This window comes from Zingiber officinale, chromosome 3A, assembly GCF_018446385.1.
Source record: "Zingiber officinale cultivar Zhangliang chromosome 3A, Zo_v1.1, whole genome shotgun sequence".
Taxonomy (NCBI): Eukaryota; Viridiplantae; Streptophyta; class Magnoliopsida; order Zingiberales; family Zingiberaceae; genus Zingiber; species Zingiber officinale.
The window spans coordinates 135,790,730-135,816,257 of NC_055990.1; the positions used below are offsets into that span (position 1 = coordinate 135,790,730).

Here is a 25,528-nt window from a genome sequence, read left to right on the forward strand (position 1 = left end):
GTTGTGCCGATCCAGAAAAAGTAGTAAGGAATATTCGATATTTCACCCCGTCTGTGTACTGGTGAAGGGTGGCCGCATTGTCAAATTTGGCCAAATGATCGTCGAGATCGGTTATTCCATTGTACTCCCCGATCATCAGTGGGGTGTAAAGCTTAGGTAGAGGGTCATTTAGGATCCCCTCCGAAAATTATTCATTGACCCGCTCGGGTGAGTTGTCTTCCCTCGGTGCTTTTCCCTTTCGTGCGTCCCGTATGGGCGTCTCATTCGAGAAAGATCCCCGGTCTCTATCCGCTCGGCCTCTTACTTTCGGGGGAGCCTATGATAGCGCTCGGTTAAAGGGGGGCAGCGCATTACGGGTGCCCTCATAAGAGCTGATAGATCTCCTATTTGGCTCCCAAGCAGAAAGTTGATCCGATCGATTTTCTCTTTCTCTTTCCGCCTGTCAACCTGCCGCAGAGGTAGCAGGCTCATGCATTGGCCAATCGGCCAACACCTGTTGTTGTTGCTCCAATATTTTCATCACTCGAGCTTGTATTAGTGCATCGAGTTCCTCTTGCGTCAGCGTCACTATTGTGAGTCGTCTAGCGTCTTCCATCTTCTTATTTGGATACAGGCAACATTCCCGCAGATGACGCCAAATTGATCAGCCAGGGATGGGGTGACCATTGACGGGAAGAAGACTTCAATCCTGCAAAACAAAACCAAACCAGGGAAGGGGTCCCTGGCGTTGGCCCTTCGACGCTCAAGTCAAAATCAGGAAGAGAGAATGAATAATCAAGAAAATGATGATCTTGCCTTTCATCATACCTGGCGTACCCTTTTATACCTTTCTTTGTGATCGTTCGTCTGTCCTTATTTAATGATATTAATTGTCGGAGGAAGGCTTCTTTGTCTTGACTTCCGTGCATTAATGATAGATAGAGTGTCCTTCTTTGTCTTGACTTCTGTGTATTAATGATAGACGGAGTGTTCTCTTTTATTTTTTTCTCCTCCTGTGCAGTGTCATTCTTTGCGTCGGACGGGTAGTTCAAGCGACCTGCTTTCTTGCCGCCCGGAACAACTGACTACGGGCTTGTTTATTTTTCGACTGGCCCATAATGTCTGCTCATCTGACTAGCCGGGTGATCTGCTCATCTGACCGGCCAGATGATCCTCTCAACCTACTCGTTTACCGATCGGGATAAACAGACAGCCACCTTTGGCTGAGTTTATTTCCGTAAGCCCTGGCGTTGACCGTCTTGACTTTGACCGATACCGTGTCAACTGACCCATGACAGGTGGGCTTTCCCTTATCGCCGCATCAATCATAAAATGTATCAAATAATCCCCTCTCGTTATAACTGTTAAATTGCACAACTTAAATTTGTGTACTATATTCTCCAAGATAGTAAGGACAACAATATCCTAAGAGCTAGCTTCACTATCTTTATAGTACCCTAAGTTTCTACCTTCTCCTTTGGATAATTCCTCTTTTTTATCTTATGCCTTGCAGGTATAGCATTGAACATCTTTAATTTGAAGATCTAGACTTAGATCTACTCTGCTAATATTATTGACCTATGATCATCTATTCCTTCTTATCCTTCTTGATTAATTAGAGAATTCTCATTAAAATATGAAATAATAATGTTTTATTTTTTTTTGTCTCTTAGCAGTAGCTTGTTGCACTACAAGGAAAACAGTAATACTCTGTCGATAATCACCGACGAAAAATAAATTTTGTTGGTACAATCATAGATTACTGACAGAATAAATTTTCCGTCGGTATTTATGATGAAATTTTTTGTTTCTGTCGGTAACCCCATTTTTTAGGGCACCCGACCCCCTTTTTCCTTTCACACGCGCTTGCTGCTCTCTTCCCCTCCGATCCCGATCTCCAGGCCTCTCCTCCGATCCAGATCTCTGGTGATTCGGTACGTCCCCTCTTTCTCCCTCTTTCCTGCTCCTCCCGATGTTGGCAGTGACTAGCAGCCGGCACAGCACTCGCCTAGCGGCTATGGCGGCCGCTAGCCCGTGGTTGGCGGCTGTGTTGGCCGCCAGCCCGCGGCTGCGACTATGATGACCGCTAGCACTCGGCTGGCGGGTGTGATGGCGCCAATAGCAGTAAACAGCATGTGGTTGGCTTCTTTGTTGGCTGCTAGTGCGTAGGTTAGGCAGCCATCGGCTTGTTCCTTTTGAATTTATCTTAGAATGTCATATTTTTTTATTAATTTTCTCTAAATTTTATTTCTTTTGCAGTATACTACAATTGCTGCTCTTCTCCGGTTGGACTACACATATTCAAGTATAATTTATATAATTGAATTTATATGTAGGTTAAGTTAGTATTTTTGATATATAACATGATATAGTCATATATATGGTGATTTTAGTGTTGGTAGATACTACATGTTTAATATATGGAAAAACGATCTAAGTTTGTTTTGGTTCACTAAATTGAATGTTCAATAGAAAGTGAATGTTATGTATGATCTAACCTATTATGTTGTTCAATGGAAACTATTCACACTATATTATGTTTGATTACTTTATTTAATGTTAAATTAAATTGTACAAGTTTAATAGTATTTTAAATTGTATTGTCATTAGGTGGCAATGTCTATAAACAAGGTATGGATGTATAATCAATTAGAACAAGAATTTATTAGAGATGATTTTATTGCTGAAGTAGAACAATTTGTGAACTTTGCTAAGAGTCATCCAGAATATATGAATGGTGCCGAGTTACGGTGTCCGTGCAATCATAAAAAATGTCAAAATAGAGCTTTCCGTGATGAGGATACTGTGAAAGTACATATATGTAGAAATGATTTTGTGTCAAATTATTATAATTGGTACTGTCACATAAAGCCTTATTTGTATGAATCAATTTGGCTTTCTAGTGGTTCTTCATCTGGTACAACTTTTACTACACCTGAATCATCGACTTATGATATTGGAATGCAATCAATGGTTCATGATGCAATGAATGTTGCAGTTGATTATTCCAATATCAACAAAATACCAACACTTGAATATCAGCAACTATATAAAATGTTAAAGGCTAGTGAAAGAGAAGTGTGGGAAGGCATTCCCTTTGGTCATTCGCAATTATCAACTACTGTAAGATATTGAATATGAAAGAAGAACATCATTTTCAGAAAGATGTTATGATGACATATGTCAATTGATGTCAGAGTTGCTCCCTGCTGACAACATAATAATGGATAATTTTTACAGTACAAAGAAATTAGTTAGAGGTTTAGGTTTGCCTGTAGAGAAGATTGATTATTGTATAAACAACTACATTACCTATAAAAAAGGTGTGTGTTATTCAAATGTTCATGGTACGATCCTACCCCAAGAATAAGTACCAGAATACATCCACATTATAATTTAGTTGAGGTTAATGCAAATAAAAGGTTCAATAAGTTTGAACCTTTTATTTTCGGAGTACAAGCGGGTCAGTTATTTATCTTGAATACCCTACGAAGAGAAGAAGACCTAGTGAATGGTTGTCTGTTTGCAAATCGAAGCCTCACTCGACAATAGAAATGTCGAACACCATCACTGCTCAGAACCATGATGCATTTCAGAATGACGAAGTGATGAGACATTCAGTTGATGCACAACTCCAATCTACATCTCAATTACTTGCAGATGTTAATGTTACTTACAAGGAGATAGATGATGGAGGGATATCTAATAGTGAGGATGAAGTTGTACTAATAGAGTCTAGCGATGAGGACTTAGAAACTGTTATTGTTGATTAGTTAGATGTTAAAAATGATAAAATATTAGCATTATTGTTCATCAATTAAGTTATGTTTGCATATTATTTTGTATTGATGTCATGTATGTTTGTAAACTTTAGTATATATATATGTTGTGTTGTAATATTATTTTGTAGATATTATTATGGCTGAGCAGCAAGCAGTAGCACCCCGTGGCTATAAGGTTATTAGAGTTGTTAGAGGCATGTAAGTATTTTTTTTATTAGTATTTTTTTATTATTAGTATTTTTTTTGTTATTAGTATGATGTTATGCATATTTTTTTTCTTACAGATTCATTCCTGATAGCCATCGAATTTTATCTTACATCACCAAAAAATTTAAAGAAAGAGTGTGCGCTTCTGGTACTATATGGAGACATGTAGACCAGGACATGAAGACGTTTTACTATAATGAATTTGTAGTAAGTAATTTAATATATTTGATATTCCATGTTATATTTGTCCTTTCATATATTAAATGTTTAACTTATAATTGTAGAAAAGGTATACATGGGAAGAAGGCCAACAAGAACAATTTATGGCTACATGGAATAGCTATTGTGTCAAACTGTATAGAGACATGATGTACTACATCAGAAAGAATGGCACAAGAACGACGTATGTTTCCGAGGTGGTATGGAGTGCATGGACGACCACCTGGGCTGGAGAGAGGTGGCAAGAAAATGCAGAAAAGGCTAGAACAAACAGAAATACAGAGTCAGGCGGCCCGAGCACCAAAACTGCTCGGCATATGTCAAGATCCAGATCCATTGTTGAGAATGCCATAGATATGGTGTGTAAAATACCAGACAAATGATGAATAATAAAGGGGAATTTTCCAGAATTTTTGGAGATTTTTCAGAAATTTTTGGGAGCTCGTATGGACGAGTTTACGGGGATAAAAATGGGGCCTAGGAAAGCATATTTAGGCTACCCTAATTAAGTGAGGAAATGTTTATTTATTTATTTTATTTCTTTCCTTTTTTTTTTCTCCTCAATGCGTTTTAAGCCCGACGCCGTTCCCCGACACTGTTCCCCCGCGCCTTCTCCTTTTTTTTTTTCCCGATCTTCTGCCCTAACTGCTGCTATGCGACGGTTTTCACCTCCTCACCGAACCCGACTCCCCTCACCTCTCCTCCATTTTCCTTCCCGAGCTGCCGCCACAGTCGACACCACACGAAGCAGTGCCGACCGATCGCCGACGCCACTTTCCCTTCTTTCTCCCGATCCGAGCCCTTCTTCCCTTTGTGCTGCCGGAGCCGACCAGCACAGGCGACGTTGACCCCCTCTGCCGCCGGCGACGAGAGCCACCCCTCCCTCTCCCATCTGATCTCTGCCCGCTGACGCCAGCCACAGGAGCCCTAGCGCCGACCTTCTGCCAGTGACGCCAGCCTCACCTTCACCTCCTTCCCGAGCCGCACCGTGCCCTAGATTTGGGCCACAGCCGACCACCATACAGTGCTGTGCCCTAGCATCAGTGGTCGATCCTTCTTCTTGTTACTCTCTGATCTCCGGCGATCTTGAAGGTAAGTGAGTACTGGATTGGAATTTGAGATCTGATGCTATATTTAGTTAGATTTTTTATCTCCTCATGTTCTGTTCAGTGAAGATTTCAGCCGGAAGGGTTAATTGTTGTGGTACAGTGATTATGTGTTCTCCACAGCAACTATTCACAGTTTCCGGCAATGAATCTCCGACAACGGGTATATCCAGCAGTAAGAACGGCTATAGATTTTAAGGTATGACATAGGGATTTGATTTGTGTTGTTGATCATGTATAGGTTGAATTAGGTATGAGTTGGAATTAAGAAATAGATTGTTATGTGTTGATTAGGGTTCATTAATTGTATTGGATGGATTAGTTGAATCCAATTTAAAACTTCTTAAATTGGATTAGAATTTAGTTTGGCTAATTGTGGTATGATAGAATTAGCTAAACTAGACATTATGTTTGATATCACAAGACTTTGACGCGAGACGAGTATCTTGATTACCAGATTTGGACTTTTCTTATTTGGAGGCGGGTACTTTGACTTTATGTCTTTTGATATGCATAATAATGTTTTTAACATATAGCAATGATTATGTTTCTCATTTGCTTCGGTTGATCACTACCCGACCTGTTACATGTCGTTTGTTTATTATTATGCACATCATGTTAGTATTTACCTGATCATACATGCTTATAGAGGTAGTGACACAACCATATTGTATATTATATTTAGGACCTAGGGTTTTTGATACCTTATCTGATCTGTGTACCTTTATTTTGATTTATTGTCCTGTGGTACACATTTTATAGTTATATATGGATTGTTCAGGATATTGCCATGTTTAGTGTCATGCATCATATTGCATGATTGCATGCTGTGCGATAGTCTGCTCCATTATTGTAGAGCACATCGCCAATTACATGTATCTGTACACACCACCACTCATGGGTTAGTGGTATATCAGACAGGTGTGTGGCAGTTCTGCTGTTTGGCTCCGTTGGTCTGGTGACTCAGCGTGGTAGCCGGCAGACGGTTCTGCTATGTTTGGCTCCACTGGTAGTGTAGCAGCATGGTAGCCGGCAGGCGGTTGGACTCTGTTTGGCTCCGTTGGTCCGCTCATGGGTAGTGTGACGCAGCATGGTAGCCGGCAGAGATTCCTCCCCGTCATCGTGTACCGGGAGATGAGAGCATTGTGCTCCCCCATTTATGATTTGGGGTAGGAGGATAGGTGTACTCCGACAGCATCCCGTCCACTCGGTCACTCATCAGGGGCAGTGATGGCAGAGTGCACGGTTGTCACAGCCCTACCCACTCGGTCTCACCATTGTGTGTAAGATGACTGACTGGCGTCATGGGTGACCATGACATTTGCATCATATGCATGATGCATTTATTGCTTGTGTTTGCTGCATTTACTTGCTGCATTTATATAGATGCATATGATTGACATGCATACAGGATTTATGACACTATCGGTCTGACGACCTGTTGTACTTATACCTTGGTCCTGGTTAGTACAGTTTTCTCCTGTTTTGTTTCAGTTGCATTTATCCTTCTTGTATCAGAAGACTGTACGCATGATTAGTGCTGCCTGTTATTTTCTTTATTATGCAAATCAGTTGATACCCGCTGAGTGTTGGACTCACACCCTCCTCTGTTGTTATTTTCAGGTTGATGCTGTCCGAAGAGAGAGTTCCTATCGCTAGTCCCCTGCAGTCCACAAGGATGTTTATTTATCTTTTGGTGTTCTTTACTAGACTATGTTGAGACTTGTTCTACTTTGATACACTTGGATCTTATATGGATTTTTTATTTTTCGATGGGTTTGGATTGGATATGTTTTACTACATGCCTGCCTAGACGGCAGAAGAGGTAAGTTGATTTTATCGTCGGATTTGAGCTTTATGAGTGTAGTGGAGTAGGACATCAGTTTTGTGCTTTATGAGTGTAGTTGAGTAGGGTTGTTTTTGAGTCTTCTTATCATTGCTTCTTAGTTGTTCACTATTAAACTGCGTGGATGTTGGATGTGTGATTTATTTATTATTTATTGTTCCGGCCGTGTTGGCCGATGTATGTATGGCCTTGGGGGCGATGTAGAAAGTTTCAGATTGTCTGCCGTACAGGGGAGATGCTGCCGAAATTTCTTCGGACAGGGACTTTTCCGGGGCGTGACATGGTGAGTTTAATTTAAAGTTAAATAAACTAATTTTATATTTATTATTAAATTTATATAAATTTGTTCTAAATTATTTGTGTATGTAGGAACATAAACGGGCCTACTTGTATGGAGTTCTTTCTTAAGACCCACAAGAAAAAGGATGACACATTTGTTGATCTCAGATCGAAAACCATACACGTAATATTATTTACTTTATTACATTTAACTTTCTATCATTATTAACTTTTATAATTATGATTAAATTAAATAATATTCATATTATATTTTTCACACAGGATCAAATTACAGATAGAGTGGCTCAAGCATCTCAGCCACCAGCAGAGGGTGGGGGGAGTCACAGTCTCTATCCATCTATGCACTAAATGATATTTACTATGTTGTTGTCGATGGATGGACAAACACTCCACCCTCTACGGCCTTGGCTCCCAAGCTAAAGTCGTATTTGATCATTTGAGGACTCCTAATGGTTCCTCTTCTTCTTCTTCTTCTTCTACTGAGATGCAGTCTTTAAGACGAGAAAATCAAGAACTGCGTACTCAAGTTGCCTCAATGGATCAGAAGATGAATGAGTGGATGGTGGCTGAGCGGTAATGAGCTGAGGATGATCGGAAGTGAAAACAGGAACAAGATGCTCTCATGGCTCAGATGCAAGCGTTTGTAGGTCATTTGCCCCCACCACCACAGGAGACTCAGGATCCATCAGATCATGATCATTAGTTTTTTCTTGAGATTTGTTCAACCATAACTTAAAATTTTTTATCATCCATAACTCATGCAAAATATATTTATTATGGTTTGATAATTTACTAGATTAATATTTAAATTTTGTGTTATTATATGTTTCAGGAGTCCAGGCCTATTGTCATTGATGAGCATCATTTGCTCATGCTGACTATCCAGGTATTAAAACTTATAATACATATGCAACATTTTTAGTTATATATAAATATAATATAAATCTATCATATTTGACATTCTGTAGGATTTTCTATTGTAATCTTAGATATGGATGTATTATTTAGATTATGACTGGCTATTGTAACCTTTTTCTATTATTTTGTTTGTAAGAATGTTTCTATTATAGATATGGATATATATGAGTTTTCTATTACTATTTGGGTTGTGAAATGTATGAATGTATGAATGCGAAATGTATTTGTGGATTGTGAACTTTTTATATCGTTTGTATACATGAAAATGTCATCGTTTGTGATGGTTTTTTATGTGTATAAAAATTGTATACAGTATATGGGTTGAATTAAAATGTAATCTGTGAATTTTTAAAATTTTCTGACGGAATACCGATGAAATTAATAATCAGTCGGTAAATATTGTTCAATATTTACCAATGAAATTCCCAATTCCATCGGTAATTTCCGACGGAATGCCCAATTCCATCGGTAGTTACCGACGAAATTGGGCATTCCGTCGGGAATCCCTAAATGGAATTACCGATGGAATTTCCAATTCTGTCGGTAATCTCTAAATGGGATTATGGTATATTAAGGCAAAATTTCCGACGAAATACTTGTTCCATCGGTATATATACTGACGGAATATATGTTTCTGTCGGTATATTTACCGACGGAATATGTATTCCGTCGGAGTATACTTTTTCGACAAATTTTATTTTTTGTCGATAAATATCTCTTCCGGCGGAACTACGAAGAAATAATATGTCGGTAATACTGTTTTTTTTTTTTTTAGTGTTGTAGTCACCTTATTTCGAAGATTAATATGATTACTGCCACTAATTGACTTAGCTTGTAGTATACCTCATAGGCGCAACCAAAAGATATTGAACTTCTAAGCTAGCCACAACGTGTACTTTCCAATTTACCCTAATGGTCGGTGGGAAACTTCCGTGGGGTCAGACTGGTCACCCCCAGGGATAGTTAATGAGGTTAATTGGGATTATTAATTATAGTATACCTCATGGGTCCTTGGGACAGGGTTGAATTAACTAATGCAAGGCAGAGTTGCTACTATTAGGATAAGGATTTGAATCTCGACAAAGTCGAGGAAAAAAAACTCCTCTCAGCACTAGCCAACTATAGCTTCCCGATTTACCTCCTCACAGATGGTCGTGTGACCGACTGTGTGGAGTCGCTAGGGTGACGAATTCCACTTCTTATTGTATACCTCACAAGATATATCTTTTCTATTATATTGTTGACAACTCTGTGAGTAACACTATTAATGATCAATGACAGATTTTTCCTCCATTCTTGTTTACTCCTTTCTAATCATATGGGACAGTCATGAGGAGACTCCTATAATAACGAATTTTACCTTTTACAGAATAATTCAGCACCTTATGCCTCAAGGGCATAGTTGAGATGGTAACAATGGATTAGAATTATTAAATGGTGCAAGAGTCAGATCCCGATAAAGTCGTGGGACCATACCCTCTCTTGTGGGGACTATCTATAATTTCCTGATTTACTCTCACCCAAAAGTGTAAGGCAGTCATTGGAAACTGTCAAGACGGATTTCACTTTTTACATGCTAAATGCTGAATAATTTATCCCCTTATAAATATTTTCATATGATAGGATTGATTATCTTTAAAATTAATCTATACAAAATTAATAATAATAATAATAATAATACATAAAAAAATTAAGGTGGTGTTTGGTTTAGGGGTTTCGGAATGAGTGAACGGATTCATTCCCAAACCTTGTGTTTGGTTGATGGGAATGGAATCAAAATTTTAGAATGAATTGAAACTCAAAAACTTAGGTATGGATGAAACTCACCCTCTCTATTGGGTTTTGATGGAATGAAAATGAGAATTAAGTTTTGGACGAAAATATCCTTAGTATATTTGTTCAATTTTTTTTTTTTCATTTCACTCTCTCACTCCTTGTTCTCTCTCATCATACTTTCTCTCTCCTCATTCTATATCACACTTTCTCTCTCAACATATTTCCTCTCTCATCACACATTCTCTATCATTTTCTCTCTACTTTCTCTCTCATCGCACTCTCTCTTTTCATTCTCTCTCTCTTCATTTTTCTCTTCAGTTTTTTCTCTCTTCAATCTTTCTTACCATACTCTCTATCCACATTTTCTCTCATCACACTTTCTCTCTCATTATTCTCTTCCATTACACTGTCTCTCCTTATTTTCTCTCATCACACTTACCTTTTCTTCATTTTTCTCATCACACATTCTCTCTCATTACACTTTCTCATTGTACTTTCTCTCTCCTCAATTCCTCATTTTCTCTCATTACACTTTCTCTCTCTTCATTTTTTCTCATTGCTCTTTCTCTCTCATCATATTTTTTTTCTTCTCAATTTCTCCTATCACGATCTCTCTCCTCATTTTCTCTCATCACACTTTCCCTCTCTTCATTTTTTCTCATCATACTTTCACTCTCATCACACTTTATTTCTCATCACATTTTATCTCTCATCATTCTCTCTCATCATATGTTTCTCTCACATTCAACTTTTTCTCCCATCTAATTTTTTCTCTTATTTTCTTCTAAGGGTAAAAAAGAAAATTTAAATTCATTCCGATTGAAAATATTTAACTAACCAAACATTATTTTTAAGAATGATACTCAAGCTCATACTCATTTCCATTCCACAATACTATTATACTCATTCTCATTCTGATTCATAAGAGATAACCAAACACCACCTAAACTTTTTTTTTTTTTTGTCATTTCTTTACTTATGTTTTATTTAAAATTTTAATTTCATGCTCCGACAAACCTAGTCGACATTATTTTTGCCACCTCATCCAAGCCAATAGCCATGAGTTGCTTTTTGCTTTGCCATGCACCTTTACTGTCTAGATCTTATATATTGATCATTCAGAGAACATGTACGTACGAAAATACTCTTTCAAAGTTAGAGATCTAAATCTAGCTAGCAATCTTTCACATCTTGTTTTCACACTCATCATCAATTAACAATCTGAAAATTAAAAAAATAATAATAGCAATTAGGGTTCACTGACCTGATAGATTATGAAGAGAGACCAGGAAGCAGATCCAATGATAGTAAGAATGGCTCCAAGAATGAAGCTGGCACCACTTTCCTCTCCATGGATGACCAGCTTGAGCACTTCATGTAGGCCCTCACCATGAGCCTTGGAGAGAGTCATCACCACTGCACCTCCAACACACACTAGTGTTCCGACCACCTTTGCTTGCCCTTCCCATCTCCTTATTTTTACCTCTTCCAATCTGATCAACAACGTAACTGAAATTAATTAATAAATGAAAATGATGAAAATAATCCATTAGTCCTTGATTAACGAGTAATTATTACTTGAGGAGATAGGCCAGCAGGAAAGTGATGGCGGGTTGGAGATTGTTCATGGTGCTGGCGAAAGTGGAGGAAGTGAGCGCAAGTCCGGCGTAGTAGAAATTTTGACTTATGCTCGTCCTGCACGATCGACACGCGATCGATGCACCTGGTGAGAAAGTGAGGAATACTGAACAAATTAAAAGGAAAATTGACTATTTAATTACCCGATCAGGGCGAGGAAGAAGATATGCTTCAAGTTCTTCCAGCTTAATTTGCTGAGTTGCATGGAATTGTTGAAGTAGTAAGCGACGGGGAAGATGGCGACGAAGGCGATGAGCTGCCGGTAGAGGACGAAGGCGTAGTGGCTCATGCCGCTGGTGAGGGCGAAGCGGCTGATTAGGAACATCGCGCCGTAGGCCACCTGAACGTAGAGCATGCCGGCGAGAGGACCGTACTTCTTCACCATCGCCGCCGCCATCGCCAATACTTCCTCACTTTATGTCTGGCCCCTTCTCTCTCACACACAAATTTAGATTTAGCATGAAATTCTTTTAATCAAGGTTGTGAATATAATGAACCAAAGTTCCGACAAGATTGACAATTTTGATGGTTTTTTTTTTTATTAATTAACATGTGTCCAACTTTTACCAACTAATTTTAAGATGATTTAATTGGCTCTATGCAAGTTTGTTACTTAGGGTAAATTAAAAATTACAGATAACATATGACTCAAGTCAACCATTTATTAAAAGAAATTCATTCGTTAATTCATTTAAGCTAGGATTCAATTTTTAGGGAGAAAAAAGGTTCGTTTGGATGGGTGAAAGAAAGATTCATTAAAGAAAGAGAAAAGGAGGAAATGTAAAGTATTTATATTCCTTTTTTTTTTTAAAGTGTGGGAAAGTTCATTAACTTAATATATATTAACCTATTTAAGAGGAATGAGAAGGGATGAAGGTTAAATATAAAGTTAAAAAAATACTCTCGCTTAAATTAGACATTGAAGTAACCTTGAGAAGATGATGAAGCGGCCACAAGAAGAGGAAGACACATTAATAGGCAGCAGTAAGAAGAGGAGCAGCTTGTGTCGTGAGAAGAAAGGAGAAATGCAAAGAGAGAAACACTTCTAGTAGAAAGACATGATAAAAAAGCATAAAATTAAAATAGAGATAATTTGGGAAATAATATTTTAAAATAAGGATAAGAATGGGAAAAAAGATTAGGTTCCCTTCTCCTTTCTTACACCCTAAATTGGGATGTAAGAAAATCTCCCTTTTAATGGGTAAAAAAATTAAAGCTTATCAATCCCTACCTTTTCTTTCCTTTCCTTTCTTTTCCTTTCCTTCACAAATTTCCAAACAAGGTTCAAAGTCCCCCTTCCCCTTATATATACCTTTCTCCTTTCCTTTGACTCATTCGTTTCCAAACAAGGTTCAAAGTCCCCCTTCCCCTTATATACCTCTCTCCTTTCCTTTAGCTCACTCCTTTCCAAACAAGGTTCAAAGTGTGTATGTGGGGTGGGGGGATACCGAATTTTTAGTATACTGTACTTACTGTATCGGAATATAGCAAAATATACTGATATTTCGATATACCAAAAATTTTGTTATGGTATTATATTATACCTAATTTTTCGATATCAATATTAGATTTAGTATTTTAATACGATATATATCATATTGATACTAAGGTTTTGAGCTAAATGGTATGAAATTTATACCATACTGAAATTTGGTATACCAAAATTTTGGTACGATATTAGTATGAATTTTCTTATATCGAATTTTTTTGTACGACATATGATTTTGATATCGATATACCATACCGATCACCCCTAGTTCAAAATTCTAATTCTCCTTCCCTCCTTTTTCCCTCACGTCCTCCCAAACAATCCCAAACAAAGTGTTAGATGTTTGATAAATTGAGAAAGCATCTTGCTACTATATTGATCCTGTCCGAAAGTCGAGGTGGATGCTGGGTGTTGGATCGTAGACGTTCGATAGAGGGAGGGTGAATATCGAATAAAAAATTCATTCGAGTATAAACGCAGCGGAAATAGAAAAACAATGCTAACACAAACCAATTTTACTTGGTTCGGAGCCTGTGTCGACTCCTACTCCAAGGCCCGCGGTCGTTGACTGCTTTCGGTGGGCAATCACTAGCAATTCGAATTTTATTACAAACTAAGTACAGAAAAAACTAATAAAAATGACAACAATACCAACAAAGGAATGAATCGAAAAGAAAACGTGTGTTGTCAGAGCTTCGTTAGCGTCGCAGGAGCGCAGAGCAGCAGAGAAAGCAGTAGAAGATCTCTTTTTTCAGTTGTTGTGTTGAGCTTCACCCCTGGCCCTCCTTTTATATGAGGTTCGGGGCGCCCCGGATCCCTTCCGAGCGCCCTGGTGAGACGTGGCAAGTCCAACCAGCGAGCTCCAAGTGGCGACGACGTGACAGGATGAAACTTGCCTCCAGGGCGCCCGGATCTCTTCCGAGCGCCCGAATCCCCTCCAGGCGCCCAGACCACCTTTTTCCAGGGAACACCTTTCCTGCAAAACAAGGTTAGTCCGAGGCAAATAGATAATGTATATCCTGCAAAACAAAGTGTTAGCACAGTTTATAATTAAACAAAAGGAGTATGACTTAGATTCCGTCTTTCCGAGACCGGAATCTAGTCACGATCTCAACTTAGATATCCGAAATGGATCTAAGCCAGATCGACGCCTACTGTTCCCTTCCCGGGAACGCGTCCTCACAGTCACTCCCTTCCAGTGACTTACCTTTACTCACCTGCCAGACGTCCGGTCAGCCCTTCGATCTGTCTGGACTTCTCTCCAGCTATCTGGTCAGCCCGTCAACCTAGTTAGACTTCTCGCCAAGCGTCCGATCAGCCCGTCGACCCGCTTGGACTTCTCGTCAGCTATCCGGTCAGCCCGTCGACCTAGCTGGATTTCTCGCCAAGCATCCGGTCAACCCGTCGACCCGCTTGGATTTCCTACTAGACATCCGGTCAGCCCGTCGACCTATCTGGACTTAGCCTACACACTCGATCAGAGTGTTAGATAACGACACACCTAACTTAACCTGATTTGTCATTCATCAAAACCTGAGTTAGACCGTTAGTACTAACCGCACCAACAATCTCCCCCTTTTTGATGGAATGACTACTTGGTTAAGTTAGTGAAAAATATGCGAGTAAAAATCAGCATGAGGTTTAAGTTAGACATTTTGTTCTAGCATGAGGTTTAAGTTAGTTTTTAACTTTGACATTTTGTTTCTCTAACTTGACCACCTAGCTCTCCCCCTTTGGCATTCATCAAACAAGGGCATAAGTTAAGCAATCAAAAATACAGAATACAGACAACGTTAAAATGTAAGAGACATGTCAAGGTAACTTGGGGAAGTTTACATTTTAACACATAGTAATTTAGCTTTTCTTAACTTTTTGTAAAATAACTAGGTTTTGTAACATAGCTAATTTTCAAGTACAAGTTTAGGAAAGCTAAGTTTAGATAGTCTAATTTACAAACATAAGTGTTTAAGCTTCAAATTTCAAGATCAGAAATATTTTAAATTTTCAAAAAGTTTTAATTTTGAAACAATTTTCAAACATGAGTTTGCAAAACCAAAGTTTCAAGATCAAGTATTAAATTTTCAAAACAAGTTCCAACTTTAATACGTTTTTCAAGCATAAGTTTTCAAAATCAGAATTTGAAAATCAAGGTTTAAATAAGTTTCAACTTTGAAATACTTTTCAAACATAAGTTTGCAAAACTATAATATCAATACTAAGTTTGAAAAATCTACTTTTCAAAACTAATTAAAATTTATTTTTCAAGTCTAAGTTTGCAAAATCCAGATTTTCAAAATGAAGTGAAGTTTAATTTTCAAATCAAACTTTAAAGCTAGATCCAATTATTGAAATTTTCAAAATAAGCTTGTAAAGTTAAAACACCTTTTTAAACATAAGTTTTATAAAGACAATTTTGCAAAAGTAAGATTTTCAAAACCAAATTTATCAAATTAGATTTTACAAAGATAAGTCAGATTTGTTAAATAGATTTAAAATATTTTTAAGAAGGTATTTTTCAAAAACCAATTTTAAAATATTTTTAGTAAAGGAAAAAATAAATATGAGACTAATTAATCCTCCCCCTGAATCTGACATAAAATTTAAAAAAAAATTGCTCAGTTTTTTTTTTTAAATTGAGGTAGGATTTTCTAAAGAAAATTTAAAGAGAAATTTTAAAAAATCTAAGAAATTAAAAAAAAAATTAGGGGAATAATTTTTTTTTTAAGTAAATATAAAAAGATGTGAACCTCCCCTTGAATTTGATACTCTTTTAATTTATTACTTTCCCTTAATTTATTAATCCTCCTTATTTTATTACTCCCCCTTAATATAATGCTAAGGTTTTGGTGTGTTAAATTTTAAAGCCCTAACATATTTTTCTACCTAAGTGTTCTAGGAGATTTAGTAACACATAATTATCTTTGTATCATTGGTATAATTGTTTATTTGAGTTTGATTCATCAATAATTAATTTTAAATTTAGGTGTTTAACTTTAGTTTAAGGTTAAATAAGATAAGATTTTATTAATTCAATAACAGTTAACCATTATCAATAATTTATTGATTAATTTTTACTTGATTTAATAATTTAATACTTAGTGAAATAATTTAAATTTTGTATTAATTGACTGAGTTGGCCAATGAACGTGTTAGTTATAATTATTATTATTTTTTATTTACTCCTTTTAAGTATGATTAATTTGGTTTGAAGTTAGCATGAAGTTAAAGTTATTAAACATAGTTAAGTAGGGTTTAATTCAAGTCAATTTTAGTGCTCAACTAACGTTTGACTTAAACAATTAAGTTTTACATGATTAGGTTTAAAGTTTAAGTTAATGGAATTTAAGTTTTTAAGATAGGTGTCTAAGTTTTAAATGAATTTAAAAGATTTATTATTATAATTATTATTATTTATTTATATATTTTAAAGGGATTTCTAATGGGATTTTTAAAACAGTGTTTAAAATGAAATATGTTTCAAGGCAATTAACATACGTTTGATTCAGTTTTGATTTTTGATTTAAACTAAAATTAGTGATTAATTTAAGTTTAAGTTTAAGTTAAAATTTTTAATTTTAATTGTAATTTCAATATTAAGTTTTAATTTAAATTTAAATTTTCAGTAAAGTTAACTTAAGTTTAAAAATAATTTTTAAAAGGATTTTCAAAAAATTTTTAAAAGAATTTTTAAATGGTTTTAAAAAGAATTTTTAAAGAATTTATTCAAATAAGTTTTAAAATAATTTTTAAATAATTTTAAAAATAATTTTTAAATAAATTTTAAATAAATATTTAAAGAATTTTTAAAATAATTTTTAAAAGGATTTTTTTAAATAATTTTTCAAAGGATTTTTAAAATAATTTTTAAAAGGATTTATTAAAATAATTTTTCAAAGGGTTTCAAAAAAAAATTTTTAAGTGATTATTAAAATAAATTTTAAAAGGATTTTTTAAAACGATTTTTAAAATAATTTTTAAAAGGATTTTTTAAAACGATTTTTAAAATAATTTTTCAAAGGATTTTTAAATAATTTTTAAAGGGATTTTTAAAAGGTTTTTTTTAAATAATTTTTAAAAGGATTTTTAAAATAATTTTTCAAAGGATTTTTAAAATAGCATTTAAACGGGGTTTTAAAATAATTTTTAAAAGGATTTTTTAAAAGGATTTTACAAAATAATTTTTCAAAGGATTTTTAAAATAATTTTTAAAGGGATTTTTAAAATAATATTTTTTAAAGAACTTTTAAAATAGTTTTTAAAGAGTTTTTAAAATAATTTTTTTTTAAAATAACTTTTAAAGAGGATTTTTAAAATAATTTTTAAAAGGATTTTATAAAAGGATTTTTTAAAATAATTTTTCAAAGGATTTTTAAAAGGATTTTATAAAAGGATTTTTTAAAATAATTTTTCAAAGGATTTTTAAAATAATTTTTAAAGGAATTTTTAAAATAATTTTTAAAAGGATTTTTAAAATAATTTTTTAAAGGATTTTTTAAAAGGATATTTAAAATAATTTTTCAAAGGATTTAAAATAATTTTTTAATGTATTTTTAATATAATTTTTTTAAAGAATTTTTAAAATAATTTTTAAATAATTTTTAAAATAATTTTTAAAGGATTTTTAAAATAATTTTTTAAAGAATTATTAAAATAGTTTTTAAAGAATTTTTAAAAGAATTTTTTAAAGAATTTTTCAAATAGTTTTTAAAGAATTTTTTTAAAAAAAAATTAAAGAATTTTTCAAATAGTTTTTAAAGAATATTTAAAATAATTTTTAAAGAATTTTTGAAATGGTTTTTAAAGGATTTATAAAATGGTTTTTAAAGAATTTATAAAATAATTTTTAAAGAATTTCTCAAATAGTTTTAAAATAATTTTTAAAATAATTTTTAAAGAATTTTTAAAATGGTTTTTAAAGAATTTTTAAAAGAATTTTTGAAGAATTTTTCAAATAGTTTTTAAATAATTTTTAAAGAAATTTTCAAATAGTTTTTAAAGAATGTTTTTTTAAAAAAATTCGAATAGTTTTTTAAGAATTTTTAAAAGAATTTTTAAAGAATTTTTAAAATGGTTTTTAAAGAATTTAAAATAATATTTAAATTAAATTAATAATTTTTAAAGTTAAAATAATTTTTAAAATAATTTATTAAGTTAAAATATTTTTTTAAAATATCTTTTATGTTAAAATAATTTATTAAGTTAAAAATTATTTTTAAAATAATTTTTAAGTTAAAATTATTTTTAAGTTAAAATAATTTATTAAGTTAAAATATTTTTTTAAAATAATTTTCTAAAATAATTTCTAAGTTAAAATTATTTTTAAGTTAAAATAATTTTTAAGTTAAAAAAGTTTAAGTTTAATTTTTAAGATTAATTTTTAAAATAATTCTTTTTGTTTAAAAAAAATTAAGTTTAATTTATTTTATTTTATTTTTATTTTTTTATTTTATTTTTTATTTTAATTTTAATTTTAATTTAATTTAATTTAATTTAATTTTAAATTTATTTTAATTTAATTTATTTTAATTTAATTTAATTTAATTTTATTTTATTTTAATTTGATTTTAATTTTTAATTTTAATTTAATTTAATTTAATTTAATTTTAATTTAATTCCTTAGTCATCTCACCCGATTTATGTTTTCAATCAGAGAATCCTATAATTTTGTGAGATGAATTAGGTTCAAGTTTAGGGTTTGTTTTTAACTTGTGTTAGATTCAGGTTTAGCTTTGGGTTCAACAAATAGGCGTTCACTGGATAAATTTCTGGGTTATGGTGAGTCACCTGGACATCATTAGAGTAACCATGCCTTCAAGGTTTTCCAAATAGTCCTATCCACTGAACTTAATACAAAACCTTGGTCTAACTAGTTAGGATCCATAAGGGGTAGCTTCGGCTAGTTCCACTTAGGCAAATGCACCAGGTCGAAACTATATCTTCCTAGACATGCATAGACTAAGCTTCCCTAACGTACTATCATCCAAAACTTCACCAATACTGTGAATCAAGTTAAACGTGGTCCCTTTCTAATTAGTCCTTGTTACCCTACCGGGTAGGTTGGTTTGAGTTACCCTGTCGAGTAGGTTAGTTTTGGAGGTGCCAGCTATTTTGGAGCCTCCCCTGAATTATTGGCTTTTTATTTTAAGATTTTTGTATAATTAGAGTTGGTTTTAGTTAAGTTTTAATGTTTAATTAAATTTAAGTTTTTTATTTTGAATTAATTAAATTCGTCAAATTATCTTTCTTTAAAAGAGTATATTTAATATTTAAATTTTCTTTCAATTTTATTGGGTTAATTGAATTATCTTTCTTTAATACCTTATTTTTAAAGTTTAATTTTTTATTTATTTTTAAATTTAAATTAATTAGATTATATTTCTTTAAAGGTTTATCTTTTAATTTTTTATTAGCGGTTAATTTAAATTTTCCAAATTATCTTTGTTTAATATGTTATCTTTAATATTTAATTTTAAATTTGTTAAATTTATTTTTGTTTTTATCAGAGTGTTTGAGTTTATCCTTATATTTTCTTTATCTTTTAAGTTGATATAATTAGTGGAATTTATTAAATAAGTTTTATCTTTAATATTTAATTTTTTGTTAATTAGATTATCTCAAGTTTGGATAAGACTTTCTAAATTAATATTGTCTAGAATAAATAATTTCTTAATTTTATCTAGATCAATATTGACCTTGTCATCTTTTTTGTTTGAATTTTCAAATTTGTTTAGGTTTAAATTTGAATTTTTAGGGTTATTAATTATTTTCAGAGTTTCTAAATTTTCTAAATTAATTAGATTTATTTTATCAGAAAATATCCTAGGGGTATTTTTGTAAGTATTGCCAGCTACACTATCTTCACAGATATTTTCAGAAATATCCAAATTAACATGTATATTCTTTAAACTACTATTAGCAGGGGTATTTTGGTAAATATTACTCACCTTAACTGCATCCTCTAATTCAGTAGGCTTTTCGATTGGATTTGACCCGAGTTCGGATTCAATTTTTACTTGATCCTCGAGCTCCATCGACTCCTCGTGAAGTTTGATCAATTGGGTCCAAAGCTCATGTGCATCTTTGTACTTTTCTAGTCTGCATAAAACATTGTTAGGTAAAACATTACAAATAATTTTACTTACATTTACGTTTAGTTATGAGTTCTGAGAAGGTTTTCTCAATATCAACCAATAGTCAAAGTTTAGACTTCCTAAGAAACATTCTATTCTTCGCCTCCAGTAGTTGAAATCTTGATCGTACGGTGGTGGTTCTTTGGGGTTCCATCCTTCTTGAAGAGGCATAATTCTTGCACACAGAGAAATAGATAAAAAAAACACAAGACTTGGTCTTGGATTAGCAGTGCTGGAAAAAAATAATATTTCACTATTTTTGAAAAAAATAAAATATTATTAAAATATTAATAAAATATTTAAAAAATATATTATTTCAAAATTTTGAAAATGTATTATTTTGTCGATACTAAATAGTTGTGAAAAGATGACGATGTATTTTTCAAAACCAGTTTTGGAGGAAAAAAATGAAAGGCAGTTAAGAACGAACGATATCTAATTTTTCTTTAAAAAGACCCCCCTTTGTCTGATTGGTGGTTGCACCAAATCAGAGCGGTACCTGATCTGATACCACATGTTGGATCGTAGACGTTTGATAGAGGGGGGGTGAATATCGAATAAACAATTCATTCGAGTATAAACGCAGCAAAAATAGAAAAATAATGCTAACACAAACCAAATTTACTTGGTTCGGAGCCTGTGTCGACTCCCACTCCAAGGCCCGCGGTCGTTGATCGCTTTCGGTGAGCAATCACTAGCAATTCGAATTTTATTACAAACTAAGTACAGAAAAAGCTAATGAAAATGACAGCAATACCGACAAAGGAATGAATCGAAAAGAAAACGTGTGTTGTCGGAGGTTCGTTAGCGTCGCAGGAGCGCAGAGCAAACAGTAGAAGATCTCTTTTTTCAGTTGTTGTGTTGAGCTCCACCCCTAACCCTCCTTTTATATGAGGCTCGGGGCGCCCCGAATCCCTTCCGAGCGCCCTGGTGAGACGTGGCAGGTCCAACCAGCGAGCTCCACTTGGCGACGATGTGACAGGATGAAACTTGCCTCCCGGGCGTCCGGATCCCTTCCGAGCGCCCGGACCACCTTTTTCCAGGGAACACCTTTCCTGCAAAACAAGGTTAGTCCGAGGCAAATAGATAATGTATATCCTGCAAAACAAAGTGTTAGCACAGTTTATAACTTAACAAAAGGAGTATGACTTAGATTCCGTCTTTCCGAGACCGGAATCTAGTCACGATCTCGACTTAGATATCCGAAATGGATTTAAGCCGGATCGACGCCTACTGTTCCCTTCCCGGGAACGCGTCCTCACAGTCACTCCTTTCCAGCGACTTACCTTTACTCACTTGCTAGACGTCCGGTCAGCTCTTCGACCCGTCTGGACTTCTCGCCAGCTATCCGGTCAGCCCGTCGACCTAACTGGACTTCTCGCCAAGCATCCGGTCAGCCCGTCGACCCGCTTGGACTTCTCACCAGCTATCCGGTCAGCCCGTCGACCTAGCTGGACTTCTCGCCAAGCATCTGGTCAGCCCATCGACCCGCTTGGACTTCGTGCCAGACATCTGGTCAGCCCGTCAACCTATTTGAACTTAGCCTGCACGCTCGATCAGAGTGTTAGATAACGACACACCTAACTTAACCTGATTTGTCATTCATCAAAACCTGAGTTAGACCGTTAGTGCTAACCACACCAACACTGGAGACGTGGAGCTCTTGCTGACCTCTGAAGGACTTTGTGCTTGCCTGCAACACAAGCAGCGTCAGTGCCGAGCCGGGCAAGGGATCCCCGGCGATGGCCCTCCGACGCTCAAGTCAGTGTTCGACGAAGTAAGAAGCAAAGGAAACTGTAGCGCAACTATAGAGATCGCGAGAAGAGCATACCTCCACCGATGCCTGGACCTCCCTTTATATAGGGCTTCTGTAGCGTGTATGCACGCTTCTTAAAGCGGGTATGTTGTCCCAAACTTTCCCTGTCAGTAAAGTGTCCCTAACACAGGACCTTAACGAGCCGAGCATATCTCTGAAGTGATAGTGGAAGTTTCCGCCGTACGATCTTCTACCTGACCATGTCGTCCATCGGTGGCACTAACTCTCAAAAGAATGTCAAAGGATATCCCGCGGTGTTTGTTGCTCAACCGAACGGGAAGGTGGCTCAGCTGAGAGTTCCCTGTCCTAGTGTCGTATGTCGCTAGGCCGAGCAGGATGGTCGCTCGGTTGGAATCTCCGTTGTCTAGCTGACGAATCGACTTACTTGGCGGAGCAGGGTAGCTGCTCGGCCAATACTTCCACTGTTGTCGTACGCGCACCTTGACCGAACGGGATAGCTGCTCGGTGATAGTAGAGTTGTTCATGTGTGGTCTGCTCAGCTATGACTCTACTCAACTGATGTTCTGAGTATGGATGTAAGACCGAGCAGGGCAATCGCTCGGTCTACTTCTGCAGACACTTTGACGTTCATTCCTATCTTGAGCGTCCTAGCTCAGCTGATGGCCGAGCTAGTGATGATATCGGGTCAGGCCTTTCAGATCTCAGTCGGGCAAACCACTCGCCCGCCCGGCTTGTGATAGGGGCGTTGACCGTCTTGACTTTGACCTCCATTGTTGCGAAGACCTTTCCTAAGGTGGGCCCCTCCTTATCACTACATCACATGCCTCTCCTTCAAGTCTAGTTGAAGGAGGTCGTGGTCCGACTGACTGGACTATTGCGTGAGCAGGTTCCATCCGATTAGCCTTCCTTTTTGCATGGATTGATCAAGCTGGGCCTGACCCTTGCCGATCGGCCTTTTGAAGGTGGTCGCTCAGTCATAAGCATGCTCCTTTGATTCGATCGGATAAGCAAAGGCTTACACTTGTAGACTTTTTCCTCCATCTGTCCTGGGCGAACACAGGCTAGCTTCACGTCACCCTGATTTCTCAAGAAGCGTGCAAATCCCTTTTTATTAAGGTAGAATAGGTTCCCATGCCATCTTTAATTGCTGACTTATGGTGGCACACCACGTGTCACGCCCGCAGCCGCCACACGCCTGACGTGATAGGTATTGATGGTGACATGTGGCAGTTTAAATTCAACGGCAAGATCTTGTCCTAGGTTTCTGTGACCTAGATCGGACGGCTCCAGTCAGCCGAGTGCAATATTTATAAACCCGCAGCGTCAGCTTCTTGCCCACACTTGCGTCCCCCTCCGTGTTTCCAGTGACCGCTGCTCCTCTGCACACTTCACTCCGACAACCATCTGCAATTCTTTCCCAGCGATCTCTTCCTTTTCCAGTAAGCTTTCTCCTTTGTTTCTGTTTTTACTTTGTTCCAGTGGCCTTCCCACGACCTTTTAGGTTACTTTCAACTGCCTTTCCTTTCTCCCCCTATCTTTTCTCGTCGTTTTTCCTTTTATTTTTGCCATGGAAAATTCTTCGCAGCCATCAGCCGCCATTCTCGGACTCTGGTATACTGCCATAGAGTCCCGGTTTGATGCGGGCGACGCAGAGGCTCTGAAAAATGCCTTTGAACTCCCCCCTCCCCCCGGCACAAGATCGTTCTACCTTCTTCGTCCGATCGGCCCAATAATCCTTCGATCGGCACCATCTATCTGTTCAGAGACCACTTTGTCACCAGTCTGCGATTCCCCATCCATTCTTTCATTATCACCGTTTGTAAATACTTCTGCATCTCCCTCCCCCAACTCGTACCGAACTCTTTTCGTCTGCTGTGCGGCGTCACCGTCTTGTTCCGGCTGCACAACATCCCTCTTATTCCTCGAGTCTTCCATTACTTCTATTACCTCAAGAAATCTGAGTCGGGGACCTTCCTTTTCCAGTCTCAGGTTGGCCTAGTTTTCTTTGACAAAATGTCGACCTCTAATAAACACTGGAAAGAATACTTTTTTCATGCGTCTCCCCGAGCGGCCAGAATTCGCGACCTGTTGGCAACTTGAAGTGGCCCCTCAACCTGACCTGAAGCGATATAAGAGTAGCTCAGACTATCTCCATACAGCTTTCATGCTGGCTGATCAGAAATTTCACATTCACAAGCTATTGCTGGAGGGTGTATTGTACATTTTTTGCTTGAGTCTGATCCGAATTGGGTTGTCGACTAACCTAGGTATGCAACCACTTTATCCTTTCCCTTTGATGCTAACTAATCTTTCTTTTTCTTCTGCAGCCAGAGTCATGATGCGAGCATGGATGGCAGGCAAAGTGAAGCTTTCAGACGTCGTGATCGAGGCGGTGGCCACCGAAGAGCTGACGAGCCGAGGTCTACAATCAATCGGCTCTCACGAAGACCCGCTCGGGCTCAGTGAGGAGACACTCGCATAAATAGAGCCACGGCTAGCCATGCGCCGAGTGGAGGGGCCACCCTAAGTTCCTAACCTCAGATGCAGTAGCGCCCCTCTGACGTGCCGCTAACCCGGCGCAAGAGGCGCCAAGCGGAGCCGTCTTCACGCTCCGCTACCTCAGGTGCACGATCGGTCGAGAGGGTCGAGACTTCGACTCTGGCTCTGCTCCAAGCAACCATGGAGGCATCATCGTCCGATCGGACACCCTCCTTGGCCGAGCTGCCGCAAGGGGCCGTAGCCGCAGTGCCCGTGGCCTTCTTGCCACCACCACCAAAGCCCGTAGCAGTCCAACGGTTCGGGATCCTACCAGCTTCTGGTCCAGCGACCTCCTCCCACTCGGCTCCGAGCGGTCGATGATCTGTCATGGCGATCCTCCATCTGCCAATAGAGGACTACAGCGAGCCAAGCGCCCAGTCCCGGATCCCCAAGCACCAAATCCTCATCCGGGGGCAGCTTGCCGAAGTTTGGGAGGACGCCCGAGCCCGGGCGGTGATGCTCCCTCCAAGCGCCTTGGCCAATAGTTATACCCAAATGGCCACTGGGGTAAGCTCTTTATTGTAATATCCCCCCCCCCCAGGGCGCCCGGAACCCTTCGGGACGCCTCGAACAATGCTATAAATATAGCACTGATTTTCACAGTTCAAATAACTCACTTGTAATCCAGTTCATTCAGTTCTACATTTTCTTTTGTGCTGTCAACGTTGTAAAGAGGCTACTCTGCCTGAAGGAGATCGTCAGATAGTGCACCATACTTTACTTGGATTAGCAATCCTCTTATTACAAACTAAGTAACTCTTTTGTGTCTGTTCTCTTTTTTAGTCTCTTTTTATTTTAATTACAAGTGCTATTTATTTAGTTG

General features: G+C 36.7%; 1 protein-coding gene across 2 annotated transcripts in view; it reads right to left on the reverse strand.

The window, feature by feature from the left end:
• LOC122054055 (WAT1-related protein At2g37460-like) overlaps positions 1-12,226 on the reverse strand; it is a 28,954-nt gene extending 16,728 nt beyond the window's left edge. For both annotated transcript variants that reach the window (XM_042615897.1, XM_042615896.1), the window contains exons 1-3: positions 11,915-12,226; positions 11,712-11,828; positions 11,398-11,626 (exon numbers count right to left, since the gene is read on the reverse strand). In XM_042615897.1, the coding sequence (XP_042471831.1) occupies positions 11,398-11,626; positions 11,712-11,828; positions 11,915-12,168 (600 nt within the window). In that variant the 5' untranslated portion in view covers positions 12,169-12,226. The remainder of the gene's footprint in view (positions 1-11,397; positions 11,627-11,711; positions 11,829-11,914) is intronic.
• Between the last annotated feature and the right edge of the window lie 13,302 nt (positions 12,227-25,528).